At 48.0% G+C, this 17,524-nt stretch overlaps 1 protein-coding gene across 1 annotated transcript in view; it reads right to left on the bottom strand.

Annotated features, from left to right (window-relative positions):
• The window catches only part of LOC129846180 (zinc finger protein GLI1-like), a 35,247-nt gene extending 27,600 nt beyond the window's left edge, over positions 1 to 7,647 (bottom strand). The window contains exon 1 of the mRNA XM_055914144.1: positions 7,543 to 7,647. Within this exon, the coding sequence (XP_055770119.1) occupies positions 7,543 to 7,613 (71 nt within the window). The 5' untranslated portion in view covers positions 7,614 to 7,647. The remainder of the gene's footprint in view (positions 1 to 7,542) is intronic.
• Positions 7,648 to 17,524: the final 9,877 nt, after the last annotated feature.

Below are 17,524 nucleotides of genomic sequence, written 5' to 3'. Positions count from 1 at the left end.
ATATTGACCTCATCCCGTCAGTAGAGGATGCCTGGTTATTCTTTAAAAGTGCCTTCCTCACCATCTTAAATGAGCATGCTCCATTCAACAAAATTTAGAACCAGGAACAGATATAGCCCTTGGTCTCTCAAGACTTGACTGCCCTTGACCAGCACAAAAACATCCTGTGGCGTTCTGCATTAGCATCGAATAGCCCCCGTGATATGCAACCTTTCAGGGAATTTGGGAAGCAATATACACAGGCAGTTAGGAAAGCTAAGGTTAGCTTTTTCCAACAGAAATTTGCATCCTGTAGCACAAACTCAAAAAAGTTCTGGGACACTGTAAAGTCCATGGAGAATAAGAGCACCTCCTCCCAGCCTCCCACTGCACTGAGGCTAGAAAACACCGTCACCACCGATAAATCCACTATAATTGAGAATTTCAAAAAGCATTTTTCTACGGCTGGCCATGCTTTCCACCTGGCTACCTCTACCCCGGTCAACTGCCCGGCACCCTCCACAGCAACCCGCCAAAGCCTCCCCCATTACTCCTTCACCCAAATCCAGATAGCTGATGTTCTGAAAGAGCTGCAAAATCTGGACCCATACAAATCAGTGGGGCTGGACACTCTCTAAAATTATCAGCCAAAATTGTTGCAACCTCTATTACTAGCCTGTTCCATCTCTCTTTCGTATCGTCTGAGATTCCCAAAGATTGGAAAGCTGTCGCGGTCATCCCCCTCTTCAAAGGGGGTGACACTCTAGACCCAAACTGTTTCAGACCTATATCCATCCTGCCCTGCTTTTCTAAGGTCTTCGAAAGCCAAGTCAACAAACAGATTACCGACCATTTCGATTCCCACCTTACCTTCTCCGCTATGCAATCTGGTTTCAGAGCTGGTCATGGGTGCACCTCAGCCACGCTCAAGGTCCAAAACGACATAATAACCGACAACGATAAGAAACAATACTGTGCAGCCGTATTCATCGACCTGGCCAAGGCTTTTGACCCTGTCAATCACCACTTTCTTATCGGCAGACTCAACAGCCTTGGTTTCTCAAATGATTGCCTCGCCTGGTTTACCAACTACTTCTCTGATAGAGTTCAGTATGTCAAATCGGAGGTCCTGTTGTCCGGACCTCTGGCAGTCTCTATGGAGGATCCACAGGGGTCAATTCTTATCAATCAAATCAAATCAAATCAAATTGTATTTGTCACATACACATGGTTGGCAGATGTTAATGCGAGTGTAGCGAAATGCTTGTGCTTCTAGTTCCGACAATGCAGTAATAACCAACAAGTAATCTAACCTAACAATTCCACAACTACTACCATATACACACAAGTGTAAAGGGATAAAGAATATGTACATAAAGATATATGAATGAGTGATGGTACAGAACGGCATAGGCAAGATGCAGTAGATGGTATCGAGTACAGTATATACATATGAGATGAGTAATGTAGGGTATGTAACCATAAAGTGGCATAGTTTAAAGTGGCTAGTGATACATGTATTACATAAAGATGGCAAGATGCAGTAGATGATATAGAGTACAGTATATACATATACATATGAGATGAGTAATGTAGGGTATGTAAACATTATATTAAGTGGCATTGTTTAAAGTGGCTAGTGGTACATTTTTACATAATTTCCATCAATTCCCATTATTAAAGTGGCTGGAGTTGAGTCAGTATGTTGGCAGCGGCCACTAAATGTTAGTGGTGGCTGTTTAACAGTCTGATGGCCTTGAGATAGAAGCTGTTTTTCAGTCTCTCGGTCCCTGCTTTGATGCACCTGTACTGACCTCGCCTTCTGGATGATAGCAGGGTGAGCAGGCAGTGGCTCGGGTGGTTGTTGTCCTTGATGATCTTTATGGCCTTCCTGTGACATCGGGTGGTGTAGGTGTCCTGGAGGGCAGGTAGTTTGCCCCCGGTGATGCATTGTGCAGACCTCACTACCCTCTGGAGAGCCTTACGGTTGTGGGCGGAGCAGTTGCCGTACCAGGCGGTGATACAGCCCGACAGGATGCTCTCGATTGTGCATCTGTAGAAGTTTGTGAGTGCTTTTGGTGACAAGCCTAATTTCTTCAGCCTCCTGAGGTTGACGAGGCGCTGCTGCGCCTTCTTCACAACGCTGTCTGTGTGGGTGGACCAATTCAGTTTGTCCGTGATGTGTACACCGAGGAACTTAAAACTTTCTACCTTCTCCACTACTGTCCCGTCGATGTGGATAGGGGGGTGCTCCCTCTGCTGTTTCCTGAAGTCCACAATCATCTCCTTTGTTTTGTTGACGTTGAGTGTGAGGTTATTTTCCTGACACCACACTCCGAGGGCCCTCACCTCCTCCCTGTAGGCCGTCTCGTCGTTGTTGGTAATCAAGCCTACCACTGTAGTGTCGTCCGCAAACTTGATGATTGAGTTGGAGGCGTGCATGGCCACGCAGTCGTGGGTGAACAGGGAGTACAGGAGAGGGCTCAGAACGCACCCTTGTGGGGCCCCGGTGTTGAGGATCAGCGGGGTGGAGATGTTGTTACCTACCCTCACCACCTGGGGGCGGCCCGTCAGGAAGTCCAGGACCCAGTTGCACAGGGCGGGGTCTAGACCCAGGGTCTCGAGCTTGATGACGAGTTTGGAGGGTACTATGGTGTTAAATGCTGAGCTGTAGTCGATGAACAGCATTCTCACATAGGTATTCCTCTTGTCCAGATGGGTTAGGGCAGTGTGCAGTGTGGTTGCGATTGCGTCGTCTGTGGACCTATTGGGTCGGTAAGCAAATTGGAGTGGGTCTAGGGTGTCAGGTAGGGTGGAGGTGATATGGTCCTTGACTAGTCTCTCAAAGCACTTCATGATGACGGAAGTGAGTGCTACGGGGCGGTAGTCGTTTAGCTCAGTTACCTTAGCTTTCTTGGGAACAGGAACAATGGTGGCCCTCTTGAAGCATGTGGGAACAGCAGACTGGGATAAGGATTGATTGAATATGTCCTTAAACACACCAGCCAGCTGGTCTGCGCATGCTCTGAGGACGCGGCTGGGAATGCCGTCTGGGCCTGCAGCCTTGCGAGGGTTAACACGTTTAAATGTTTTACTCACCTCGGCTGCAGTGAAGGAGAGCCCGCAGGTTTTGGTAGCGGGCCGTGTCAGTGGCACTGTATTGTCCTCAAAGCGAGCAAAAAAGTTATTTAGCCTGTCTGGGAGCAAGACATCCTGGTCCGCGACGGGGCTGGTTTTCTTTTTGTAATCCGTGATTGACTGTAGACCCTGCCACATACCTCTTGTGTCTGAGCTGTTGAATTGCGACTCTACTTTGTCTCTATACTGGGACTTAGCTTGTTTGATTGCCTTGCGGAGAGAATAGCTACACTGTTTGTATTCGGTCATGTTTCCGGTCACCTTGCCTTGGTTAAAAGCTTGGATTCGCGCGAATGCTGCCATCAATCCGCGGTTTCTGGTTTGGGAATGTTTTAATCGTTGCTGTGGGTACGACATCGTCAATGCACTTTCTAATGAACTCGCTCACCGAATCAGCGTATTCGTCAATATTGTTGTTGGACGCAATGCGGAACATATCCCAATCCACGTGATCGAAGCAGTCTTGAAGCGTGGAATCAGATTGGTCGGACCAGCGTTGAACAGACCTGAGCGAGGGAGCTTGTTGTTTTAGTTTCTGTTTGTAGGCTGGAAGCAACAAAATGGAGTCGTGGTCAGCTTTTCCGAAAGGAGGGCGGGGGAGGGCCTTATATGCGTTGCGGAAATTAATGTAACAATGATCCAAGGTTTTACCAGCCCTGGTAGCACAATCAATATGCTGATAGAATTTAGGGAGTTTTGTTTTCATATTAGCCTTGTTAAAATCCCCAGCTACGATGAATGCAGCCTCAGGGTGTGTGGTTTCCAGTTTACAAAGAGTCAGATAAAGTTTGTTCAGGGCCATCGATGTGTCTGCTTGGGGGGGAATATATACGGCTGTGATTATAATCGAAGAGAATTCCCTTGGTAGATAATGCGGTCGACATTTGATTGTGAGGAATTCTAGATCAGGTGAACAGAATGACTTGAGTTCCTGTATGTTGTTATGATCACACCACGTCTCGTTAATCATAAGGCCCCCGCCCCTCTTCTTACCAGAAAGATGTTTGTTTCTGTCGGCGTGATGCGTGAAGAAACAAGCTGGCTGCACCGACTCCGTTAGCGTCTCTTGAGTGAACCATGTTTCCGTGAAGCAGAGAACGTTACAATCTCTGAATTCTCGGGCCGACTCTCTGTATACATCAATGATGTCGTCTCTTGCTGCTGGTGATTCTCTGATCCACCTCTACGCAGACAACACCATTCTGTATACTTCTGGCCCTTCTTTGGACACTGTGTTAACAACCCTCCAGGCGAGCTTCAATGCCATACAACTCTCCTTCCGTGGCCTCCAATTGCTCTTAAATACAAGTAAAACGAAATGCATGCTCTTCAACCAATCGCTGCCTGCACCTGCCCGCCCGCCTAGCATCACTACTCTGGACGCTTCTGACTTAGAATATGTGGAAAACTACAAATACCTAGGTGTCTGGTTAGACTGTAAACTCTCCTTCCAGACTCACATCAAACATCTCCATTCCAAAGTTACATCTAGAATTGGCTTCCTATTCCGCAACAAAGCATCCTTCACTCATGCTGCCAAACATACCCTCGTAAAACTGACCATCCTACCGATCCTCGACTTCAGTGATGTCATTTACAAAATAGCCTCCAATACCCTACTCAATAAATTGGATGCAGTCTATCACAGTGCCATTCGTTTTGTCACCAAAGCCCCATATACTACCCACCACTGCGACCTGTACGCTCTCGTTGGCTGGCCCTCGCTTCATACTCGTCGCCAAACCCACTGGCTCCAGGTCATCTACAAAACCCTACTAGGTAAAGCCCCGCCTTATCTCAGCTCACTGGTCACCATAGCAGCACCCACACGTAGCACACGCTCCAGCAGGTATATCTCACTGGTCATCCCCAAAGCCAATTTCCTCCTTTGGCCGCCTTTCCTTCCAGTTCTCTGCTGCCAATGACTGGAACGATCTGCAAAAATCACTGAAGCTGGAGACTCATATCTCCCTCACTAACTTTAAGCACCAGATGCCAGAGCAGCTCACAGATCACTGCACCTGTACATAGCCCATCTGTAAACAACCCATCCAACTACCTCATCCTTGTACTGTATTTATTTATTTATCTTGCTCCTTTGCACCCCAGTATCTCTACCTGCACATTCATCTTCTGCACATCTACCATTCAGTGTTTAATTGGTATATTGTAATTACTTCGCCACTATGGCCTATTTATTGCCTTTACCTCCCTTATCTTACCTCATTTGCACTCACTGTAAATAGACTTTTTCTACTGTATTATTGACTGTATGTTTGTTTATTCAATGTGTAACTATGTGTTGTTGTATGTGTCGAACTGCTTTGCTTTATTCTTGACCAGGTCGCAGTTGTAAATGAGAACTTGTTCTCAACTTGCCTACCTGGTTGAATAAAGGTGAAATAAAAACAAATAAGAAAAAGAGGCAGAGAGAAACAGAGGAAGAAAGAATAGTTTAACACTACGATGCTGTAACAACTACTTCTGAACAGTAAACAGCATGTTGGTTGTCTATCCAGCACAGGATTTCATCACTTCTGCGCTTTTCATTTACCAGCAGGTGGCGCTGCACTCTTATTCAGGGTAAAGATGTTATGACACTAACTGTTTATTAATTTATAAACTGAACAGGCCAGGGAAGCCTGGTAGCAATGTTCCAATGTTCTCATACATTTAACGTTACTCTCTCTCTCTCTCTCTCTCTTTCACTCTCTCCCTATCTCTTTCTCAATCTCCCTCTCTCTCTCTTTCTCTCCATATCTCTCTCTCTTTCTCTCTCTCTCCCTCCCTATTTCTCTCTCCCTATCTCTCTCTCTCAATCTCCCTCTCTCTGTCTTTCTCTCTCTCTCTCTCCCACCACCTCTCTCTATCTCTCCCTATCTCTCTCTCTTGCTCCCTCTCTCTCGCTCCCTCTCTCCCTCCCTGTCTCTCTCTATCCTTCTCTCGCCCTCTCTCTCTCTCTCGCTCTTTTTCTCCCTCTAGCTCACTCTCTTTCTCTCTCTCCCCCTCTCTCTCTCTCTTTCACTCCCTCTCTTTCACTCCCTCTCCCTCTCTCTCTCCCTCTCTCTCACTCCCTCTCTCCTCTGTCTCTCCTCCTCTCTCCTCTGTCTCTCCTCTGTCTCTCTCGCCCTCTCTCTCTCACTCTTTTTCTCCCTCTGTCTCTCACTCTCTCGCTCTCTCTCTCCCTCTCTCTGTCTTTCTCTCTCTCCCTCTCTCTCTCTCTCTCTTTCACTCCCTCTTTCACTCTCTCTCCCTCTCCCTCTTTCTTTCTCTCTCTCCCTGCCTCCCTCCCTCTTTCTCTCCTTCTCTCTCTCTCTCTCTCCTGTAGAGCAGACTTCATTTATCCCTTTCACTCCCTCTCCCTCTCTCTCTCTTTCTTTCTCTCTCTCCCTGCCCCCCCTCTCTCTCCTCCTCTCTTTCTCTCTCTCTCTCCTGTAGAGCAGACTTCATTCATCCCTGTACCTTCTAAGTCTCCCTTTCAGCTCTCTAATTCTTCCTCTACAACGTGTATTCCTCCACACAGGAGCTTAGGCTGCTCTTCTCTGTCTAATCTACTATGGCGGGTTTCCCCCTCCGTCTCTCTCTGCCTCTCGCTTTCTCTCCCTCCTTTCTCTCCCCCTTTCTCTCTCCATCTCTCTTCTCTCTAATCTGGTAGAAGTAAATTAAGCTTTTCTTTCTCCCTCTCTGCCTTCCTGTCCCCCTTTTCTCTGACCCTCTCTCTCTCTTTATCCCTTCTTTCTCACCCCCTCCTCTCTCTCTGCCTATCTCTCTCCCCTTTCTCTCACTCTCTTTCCCTCCCTCAATTCTTTCACATTTCTCCCTCTGTTATTCTCACCCCATCTCCCTTCACTCCCCTTTCTTTCTCTTACCCTATCTCTCTCTCACCCCCCCCCTCTCTCCCTCCCTCTAGCAGGGTAACCTGAGCAGAGTACAGGCGGGCGGTAGGGCGGGCAGTCATGCAGAGCTCAGCCGGGTCTGGCTGGCCTGTAATTAGCAGCTGTCAGAGAGAGAGAGAGAGAGAGAGAGAGAGAGACTGCCTCGCCCGCTCACCTCGCAACCTGGGTGGTATAGGGGGAGAGGAGGGGGAGGAAGGGGGAGGAAGGGGGAGGAGAGAGGGAGGGGGAGGAAAGAGGGCAGAGCTCAGCTAACTCGCTCCAGGACCTGGCCTTTTAGGCTTTTAGCTACTCTGAAAATTCTGGTTGTCTGTTTGTGAGTTATACAAATACATTTAAGCCTCTGGAATAGACATGTCATCAGATAATTTTTTATTGGGTTTGGAGGGACAAGAATGAATCATTCATGTCTGTCTGTTAGTGTCTTTATAGTGACAGACTGTTCAAAGATCAATTGATTCTAATATTGCAGCAGGTAGGAGAGGAGGAGGGGTTGTTGTTGTTGTGTTGTTGTTGTGTTGTGTTGTCTTACCCTCTGGGCGGCTGGTTGGGTGGAGACTCATAATGATACAGCCTCTGATGTGGCTGCATGTCCACTGGCATTGGTGCTCTGCTCGGGTTACAGGGCAGGACAAGACGCCCTGAGGAGAGAAACACAATGAGAAGCACCGTTAGGAGACACAACCACAATAATAACTTAGTACCTAGAATTGTATCACGGGAGGTTGGTGGCACCTTAAAGTGGGAGGACGGGCTTGTGGTAATGACAGGAGAGGAATCAGTGGAATGGTATCAAATACATCAAACACGTGGTTTCCTGGTGTATAAGCCATTCCATTTGCCCTGTTCCGGCCATTATTATGAGCCGTCCTCCCCTCAGCAGCCTCCTCTGATTTAGATACACCATTCAGGATCAGATACCGTCTGAAGACTTGGAGAGGCACACACACACACACACACACACACACACACACACACACACACACACACACACACACACACACACACACACACACACACACACACACACACACACACACACACACACACACACACACACACACACACACATACTACCAGTACTTTTAATTCACACCAGGCCCTGTCACATTTTATTTTTTAATTGTATTTTCTTTAACCTTTATTTAACTAGACAAGTCAGTTAAGAACAAATTCTTATTTACAATGACGGTCTACCAAAAGGCAAAAGGCCTCCTGCGGGGACGGGGGCCTGGGATTAAAATAAATAAATAAATACAATATTAATATAGAACAAAACACACATCACAACAAGAGAGACAACACAACACTACATGAAGAGAGACCTAAGACAACAACATAGCATAACAGCAACACATGACAACACAGCATGGTAGCAACACAACATGACAACAACATGGTAGCAACACAACATGATAGCAGCACAAAACATGGTACAAACATTATTGGTCACAGACAACAACACAAAGGGCAAGAAGGTAGAGACAACAATACATCACACAAAACAGCCACAACTGTCAGTAAGAGTGTCCAAGATTGACTCTTTGAATGAAGAGATTGAGATAAAACTGTCCAGTTTGAGTGTTTGTTGCAGCTCGTTCCAGTCGCTAGCTGCAGCGAACTGAAAAGACGAGCGACCCAGGGATGTGTGTGCTTTGGGGACCTTTAACAGAATGTGACTGGCAGAACGGGTGTTGTATGTGGTGAATGAGGGCTGCAGTAGATATCTCAGATAGGGGAGAGTAAGGCCTAAGAGGGTTTAATAAATAAGCATCAACCAGTGGGTCTTGCGACAGGTATACAAAGATGACCAGTTTACAGAGGAGTATAGAGTGCAGTGATGTGTCCTATAAGGAGCATTGGTGGCAAATCTGATGGCCGAATGGTAAGAACATCTAGCTGCTCGAGAGCACCCTTACCTGCCGATCTATAAATTATGTCTCCGTAATCTAGCATGGGTGGGATGGTCATCTGAATCAGGGTTAGTTTGGCAGCTGGGGTGAAAGAGCAACTATTACCAAGTCTAGATTTAACTTCAGCCTGCAGCTTTGATATGTGCTGAGAGAAGGACAGTGCACCGTCTAGAAATGCTCCCAAGTACTTGTATGAGGTGACTACCTCAAGTTCTAAACCCTCAGAGGTCGTAATCACACCTGTGGGGAGAGAGGCATTCTTCTTACCAAACCACATGACCTTTGTTTTGGAGGTGTTCAGAACAAGGTTAATGGTAGAGAAAGCTTGTTGGACACTAAGAAAGCTTTGTTGCAGAGCATTTAACACAAAATCCGGGGAGGGGCCAGCTAAGTATAAGACTGTATCATCTGCATATAAATGGATGAGAGAGCTTCCTACTGCCTGAGCTATGTTGTTTGATGTAAATTGAGAAGAGCATGGGGCCTAGGATTGTGCCTTGGGGTACTCCCTTGGTGACAGGCAGTGGCTGAGACAGCAGATTTTCTGATTTTATACACTGCACACTTCGAGAGAAGTAGTTAGCAAACCAGGCCAAAGACCCCTCAGAGACACCAATACTCCTTAGCCGGCCCACAAGAATGTAATGGTCTACTGTATCAAAAGTTTTGGCCAAGTCCAAAGAAATAGCAGCACAATATTGCTTAGAATCAAGGGCAATGGTGACATCACTGAGGACCTTTAAGGTTGCAGTGAGACAGCCATAACCTGAGCGGAAACCAGATTGCATACCAGAGAAAAAACTATAGACATCAAGAAAGCCAGTCAGGTGATTATTGACAAGTTTTTCCAACACGTTTGATAAACAGAGCAAAATAGAAGTAGGCCTATAACAGTTAGGAGCAGCTTGATCTCCTCCTTTAAATAAAGGATGAACCGTGGCTGCCTTCCAAGCAATGGGAACCTCCCCAGAAAGGAGAGACAGGTTAAAAAGGTTGGAGATAGGTTTGACGATGATAGGGGCAGCAACCACAAAGAAGAAAGGGTCTAAACCATCTGACCCATTTTCAGGAACTCCTCTAGCAGTGATTGCCTGCAGGGAGAAACTTTGTAGCGGGGCAAGGGAAAAAGAGGGAAGCATCAGGGATAGTTGCATTAGAAGGGGTGGGAGATGAGGAAAGGTTGGACGGGCAAGGAGGCATGACTGAGTCAAATAGGAATCCTGACTTAATGAAGTGGTGAATAAAGAGCTCGGACATGTGCTCCTTGTCAGTAACAACCACATCATCAACATTAAGGGACATGGGCAGCTGTTTAGGAGGAGGGTTTATTCTCCTGGTCTTTTTCTCCAGGTCCGTTTTCCAGAACTTCTTGGGGTTAGACCCACAGAGAGAGATCTGCTCCTTAAAGTAACTAACTTTGGCCTTCCGGATAGCCTGAGGGCACTTATTTCTAAGTTACCTGAACGAGAGCCAGTCAGCCTGAGTATGCGTGTGCCGAGCCTTTCGCCAAATACAATTCTTGAGGTGGAGTAACTCTGCAAGTTCACGGTCGAACCAGGGTCTGAACCTGTTTTTAATTCTCATTTTCTTTATGGTGTCGTGTTTGTTAACAATACCACTGAAAATATCAAAAAAGAAGGTCCAGGCATCTTCGACAGAAGGGGATCAAGCTGATTCGATACCACTTTACAGAGGCCAGTTCATGAAGGAAGGCTTGCTCATTAAAGTTTTTTAGCAAGCGTCTTTGACAAATCAGGACAGGTCGTTTCACTGAGCAGCCATTATGAACACAAACTGTAAAACAGTGATTACTAAGGTCATTGCAGAAAACACCAGACTGATACCTATCAGGATTATTTGTGAGGATAACATTAAGAAGAGTAGCCTTTTCTGGGTGTTTGGAGTCATATCTTGTGGGATTGGTATAATCTGAGAAAGATTTAGGGAGTCCCATTGCTTTAGGACTTGGTCAGGTAGTTTAAGCATGTCCCAGTTTAGGCCACCTAGCAGGACAAATTCAGACTTGGTATAAGGGGCCAGGAGAAAGTTTGGGCAGGTAGGATACAGGCCGGTGATGATGGAGGACGATAGCAGCCAGCAACAGTCAACAAAGAGCTATTTGAAATTTTAATGCTTAAAACCAGCAAATCAAATTGTTTGGGGACAGACTTGGTGGAGACAACCGAGCACTGAAGACAGATTGCCACTCCCCCACCTTTGGAAGATCTGTCTTGCCGAAAAAGGTTATAACCAGAAAGGTTAACATCAGCATTCAAAACACTCTTCCTTAACCACGTCTCAGTAATGACCAACACATCTGGATTGGAGCTGTCAACCCACACTTTCAATTGATCCATTTCAGCTAATAAGCTTCTCCTGTTAACGTGCAGAAAACCCAGGCTTTTACGGGAGCAGAACTCAGTGAAGCAGATATCAGAGCATGAGTCAGAATTGGGACTAGCAACAGTAGATGGGCCAGGGTGTACATGCACATTTCCAGATATCATCAACAGCAATACAATCAAGGCACGGCAGAGGACAGGGAGAGCTCTGCAGTACTGATTTATGACATCTTTTGCGTACACATGCTGAATACCAAAGCCATTTGTGTTGCGTGTACATGAGGGACAGTGTGTACACGAGGGACAGTGTGTGTGCATGAGGGACAGTGTGTGTACACGAGGGACAGTGTATGTACACGAGGGACAGTGTGTGTACACGAGGGACAGTGTGTGTACACGAGGGACAGTATGTGTACACGAGGGACAGTGTGTGTACATGAGGGACAGTGTGTGTACACGAGGGACAGTATGTACACGAGGGACAGTGTGTGTACACGAGGGACAGTGTGTACATGAGGGACAGTGTGTGTACACGAGGGACAGTGTGTGTACACGAGGGACAGTATGTATGTAACCAATGTGAAATGGCTAGTTAGTTAGCGGGGTGCACGCTAATAGTGTTTCAATCTGTGACGTCACTCGCTCTGAGACCTGGAAGTAGTTGTTCCCCTTGCTCTGCAAGGGCCGCTGCTTTAGTGGAGCGATGGGAAACGATGCTTCGAGGGTGGCTGTTGTCGATGTGTGCAGGGGGTCCCTGGTTCGAGCCCAGTTAGGGGCGAGGAGAGGGACAGAAGCTATACTGTTACATGTACATGAGGGACAGTATGTGTACACGAGGGACAGTATGGGAACACGAGGGACAGTGTGTGTGTGTACACAAGGGACAGTGTGTGTGTGTACACGAAGGACAGTGTGTACACGAGGGACAGTGTGTACACAGGGACAATATGTGTGTACACGAGGGACAGTGTGTGTACACGAGGGACAGTGTGTGTACACGAGGGACAGTGTGTGTACACAAGGGACAGTGTGTACACGAGGGACAGTGTGTACACAAGGGACAGTGTGTCTTAGACTATTCTGATGCCACCCAAAGTGACCATGGTGGGATCCTGGGGTCATAGGGTCATGGAGTCATGTGACCCTGCTGTTGATATGCCTGGACAGGATCTGAGAGATTAGCCTGGCTTTAGGAACACAAACAATGTGATTTACTGCAGTAAGTTCTATACACTGTATGTCTGTCTGAGTGTCTGCCTGTCTGTCTGTCTGTCTGTCTGTCTGTCCTCAAACTGACGACACAGGCCAAATACATGCTGCAATATACACTGTAAATGCTATGTGTCTGACCAGAAACAAGAGATCAATACACACTGATCGACAGATAATGGAGACACTATTAGAGGAAATGTGTGTGTGTGTGTCTGTATGTCTCTCTCTCTGTGTGTGTGTGTGTGTGTGTGTGTGTGTGTGTGTGTGTGTGTGTGTGTGTGTGTGTGTGTGTGTGTGTGTGTGTGTGTGTGTGTGTGTGTGTGTGTGTGTGTGTGTGTGTGTGTCTGTATGTCTCTCTCTGTGTGTGTGTGTGTGTGTGTGTGTGTGCGTGTGTGTGTGTGTGTGTGTGTGTGTGTGTGTGTGTGTGTGTGTCTGTATGTCTCTCTCTCTCTGTGTGTGTGTGTGTGTGTGTGTGTGTGTGTGTGTGTGTGTGTGTGTGTGTGTGTGTGTGTGTGTGTGTGTGTGTGTGTGTGTGTGTGTGTGTGTGTGTAATTACAGAGCACCTTCTCTCATTACAAGCCCCCACATCACTCCTGGTACTATTAGTTACATCCTGCTGCAGCTACCGCTGTAGGCTCTGACAGGCACTTAGCACAGCAATTACTACAACATACACTATACATACAACAGCATGTGGACACCGCCTTCAAATTAGCAGATTCTTCACAAGTATTTCATCCACACCCGTTGCTGACAGGTGTATAAAATCAAGCCCACAGCCATGCAATCTCCATAGACAAACATTGTCAGTAGAATGGCCTTACTTCATAGGATGCCACCTTTCCAACACGTCAGTTCGTCACATTTCTGCCCTGCTTGCGCTGCCCTGGTCAACAACGGCTCAGCCGCAAAGGGGTTAGGCCACGCAAGCTAACAGAACGGGACCGCCGAGTGTTGAAGTACGTAGCCCGTAAACACTCACTACCGAGTTCCAAACTGCATCTGGAAGCAACGTCAGAACAATAACTGTTCTTCGGGAGCTTCATGAAATGGGTTTCCATGACCGAGCAGCCGCACACAAGCCTAAGATTAATGCCAAGCGTCGGCTGGCGTGGTGTAAAGCTCGCCGCCATTGGACTCTGGAGCAGTGGAAACACGTTCTCTGGAGTGAACGTGTTTCCAGAGAAACGCTTCACGCTTCACCATCTGGCTTCACGCTTCACCATCTGGCTTCACGCTTCACCATCTGGCTTCACGCTTCACCATCTGGCTTCACGCTTCACCATCTGGCATCACGCCAGATAGTTAGGTCCAGTGAAGGTCTGCACAGAGCCTTGACTTCAACTCCATCAAACAACTTTGGGATGAATTGAGATGCCGACTGGGAGCCAGGCCTAATCCCCCAACATCAGTGCCCGGCCTCACTAATGCTCTTGTGGCTGAATGGAAGCAAGTCCCCGCAGCAATGTACCAACATCTAGTGAAAGCCTTTCCAGAAGAGTGGAGGCTGTTATAGCAGCAAAGGGGGGCCCAACTCCATATTAATGCCCATGATTTTGGAATGAGATGTTTGACGAGCAGGTGTCCACATACTTTTGGTAATGTAGTGTATCACTGTACATCACTTTGCACACACAGAGAGAGGACACCAAACACAGAACACCCAACATATCACCTCACACACAGAGAGAGGACACCCAACACAGAACACCCAACATATCACCTCACACACAGAGAGAGGACACCAAACACAGAACACCCAACATATCAACTCACACACAGAGAGAGGACACCCAACACAGAACACCCAACATATCACCTCACACACAGAGAGAGGGCACCAAACACAGAACACCCAACATATCACCTCACACACAGAGAGAGGGCACCCAACATATCACCTCACACACAGAGAGAGGACACCCAACATATCACCTCACACACAGAGAGAGGACACCCAACATATCACCTCACACACAGAGAGAGGACACCCAACACAGAACACCCAACATATCACCTCACACACAGAGAGAGGGCACCAAACACAGAACACCCAACATATCACCTCACACACAGAGAGAGGACACCCAACACAGAACACCCAACATATCACCTCACACACAGGTAGAGGGCACCAAACACAGAACACCCAACATATCACCTCACACACAGAGAGAGGACACCCAACATATCACCTCACACACAGAGAGAGGACACCCAACATATCACCTCACACACAGAGAGAGGACACCCAACATTTCACCTCACACACAGAGAGAGGACACCCAACATATCACCTCACACACAGAGAGAGGACACCCAACATATCACCTCACACACAGAGAGAGGACACCCAACATATCACCTCACACACAGAGAGAGGACACCCAACATATCACCTCACACACAGAGAGAGGACACCAAACACAGAACACCCAACATATCACCTCACACACAGAGAGAGGACACCCAACATATCACCTCACACACAGAGAGAGGACACCCAACATATCACCTCACACACAGAGAGAGGACACCCAACATATCACCTCACACACAGAGAGAGGACACCCAACATATCACCTCACACACAGAGAGAGGACACCCAACATATCACCTCACACACAGAGAGAGGACACCAAACACAGAACACCCAACATATCACCTCACACACAGAGAGAGGACACCCAACATATCACCGCACACACAGAGAGAGGACACCCAACATATCACCTCACACACAGAGAGAGGACACCAAACACAGAACACCCAACATATCACCTCACACACAGAGAGAGGACACCCAACATATCACCTCACACACAGAGAGAGGACACCCAACATATCACCTCACACACAGAGAGAGGACACCCAACATATCACCTCACACACAGAGAGAGGACACCCAACATATCACCTCACACACAGAGAGAGGACACCCAACATATCACCTCACACACAGAGAGAGGACACCCAACATATCACCTCACACACAGAGAGAGGACACCAAACACAGAACACCCTACAGAGAACATGAATCCTACATCACAAGAGAGACTGGTCCACAATTCTGTCATTTCTAGTCTATTCAATCTTCCTACAACTTACGTTCTATGATTCTAGAACATTCCACCAGGCAGCAGACATACAGCCAAATTTGTAGGCATAGATAAGTGGTTTAGTTATTCTGTCACAGAAGTGTTAGAGAACATAAGACATCTCTGAGAACAGATCAGGCCACACAGGCTGCCAAAACCTACATCACATCATAGAGCGCCTGTGTAATTGAACACATTATTTGGCAGCAGCCTCAGATGTGTGTGTGATGATGATGGAGAAAGTGAGGTGCTAAATAGAGATCTCTTATGAACGTCCAGCTGTCGCCAACCAATAAATACCTCTCTCTCTCTCTCTCTCTCTCTCTCTCTCTTTCTCTCTCTCTCTCTCTCTCTCTCTCTCTCTCTCTCACCCACTCTCCCTCTTGCTTTTCTCTCTCTCTCTCTCTCCTCCTGTTCCCACCCTGGTTCCTCCCCATGTCTCCCCCCCCTGACTCTCCCTTGCCTCCCAGACTCCCCCCCTGACTCCCCCTTGCCTCCCAGACTCCCCCCCTGACTCCCCCTTGCCTCCCAGACTCCCCCTTGCCTCCCAGACTCCCCCCCTGACACCCCCTTGCCTCCCAGACTCCCCCCCTGACTCTCCCTTGCCTCCCAGACTCCCCCCCTGACTCCCCCTTGCCTCCCAGACTACCCCCTGACACCCCCTTGCCTCCCAGACTACCCCCTGACACCCCCTTGCCTCCCAGACTCCCCCCCTGACTCTCCCTTGCCTCCCAGACTCCCCCCCCCTTGCCTCCCAGACTCCCCCCCTGACTCCCCCTTGCCTCCCAGACTCCCCCCCTGACTCCTTGCTGGTTTCCCTGAACACTGATATACAGCCTTCCACCTGTCTGTGGCGCGAGCATCCACAAGCTGCATGGCAAGTGTGTGTGTGTGTGTGTGTGTGTGTGTGTGTGTGTGTGTGTGTGTGTGTGTGTGTGTGTGTGTGTGTGTGTGTGTGTGTGTGTGTGGCAGGTGTGGCAGGTGTGGCAGGTGTGTGTGAGACAGAGTGTTTAGACCAGACAGTGTGTTTAGACCAGACAGTGTGTTTAGACCAGACAGTGTGTTTAGACCAGACAGTGTGTTTAGACCAGACAGTGTGTTTAGACCAGACAGTGTGTTTAGACCAGACAGTGTGTTTCTGGAGAGAGAGAGAGGGAATTGTAAGTCTGTGTGTGTGTGTGTGTGTGTGTGTGTGTGTGTGTGTGAGAGAGAGAGAGAGAGAGAGAGAGTGTGTGCTTGCACCTGAGAGTGTGTGTTTATTTTTCTGGAGAGAGAGAGAGAGAGAGAGAGAGAGAGAGAGAGAGAGAGAGAGAGAGAGAGAGAGAGAGAGAGAGAGAGAGAGAGAGAGAGAGAGAGAGAGAGAGAGAGAGAGAGAGAGAGAGAGAGAGAGAGAGAGAGAACTGTAAGTCTGTGTGTGGTGCTTAGACAGGTGTAATGGCATCCTGTGCTCTCTCCTCTAGTTACGGTCAATATTTAATGAGAAACACTAAGCTGCAGCTACAGCCACAGTGGAGTGACTTCACACTGTTATTTTGTGGCGTGTATTAAAAACTCAGTCCCATAAATCAAACTGCTAACCAAACAAGTCTCTCTCCTCTGTGGGTATAGGAGCTGTGTTCTGCCTGTATCCCCACCCAATCAACCACCAGCCAGTCTGGAACCCCCAGGCCTAGCCGCTCCCAGCTCCCAGCTCCCAGCTCCAAGCTCCCAGCTCCCAGCTCCCAGCTCCCAGCTCCCAGCTCCCAGCTCCAAGCTCCCAGCTCCAAGCTCCCAGCTCCAAGCTACACGCTCCCAGCTCCAAGCTACAAGCTCCCAGCTCCAAGCTCCAAGCTCCCACACCTCAGTCCTCTAACCAAACCACCACAGAAAATAACTGTCAGCCCCTTGGTTAATTCTACACCTCCTACCTGTACCTACCCCACCACAAACCAGACCCGGTTTGGTGTTTC

Source organism: Salvelinus fontinalis, unplaced genomic scaffold, assembly GCF_029448725.1.
Source record: "Salvelinus fontinalis isolate EN_2023a unplaced genomic scaffold, ASM2944872v1 scaffold_0468, whole genome shotgun sequence".
NCBI lineage: Eukaryota > Metazoa > Chordata > Actinopteri > Salmoniformes > Salmonidae > Salvelinus > Salvelinus fontinalis.
This window is presented reverse-complemented; position numbering and strand designations above follow the sequence as displayed.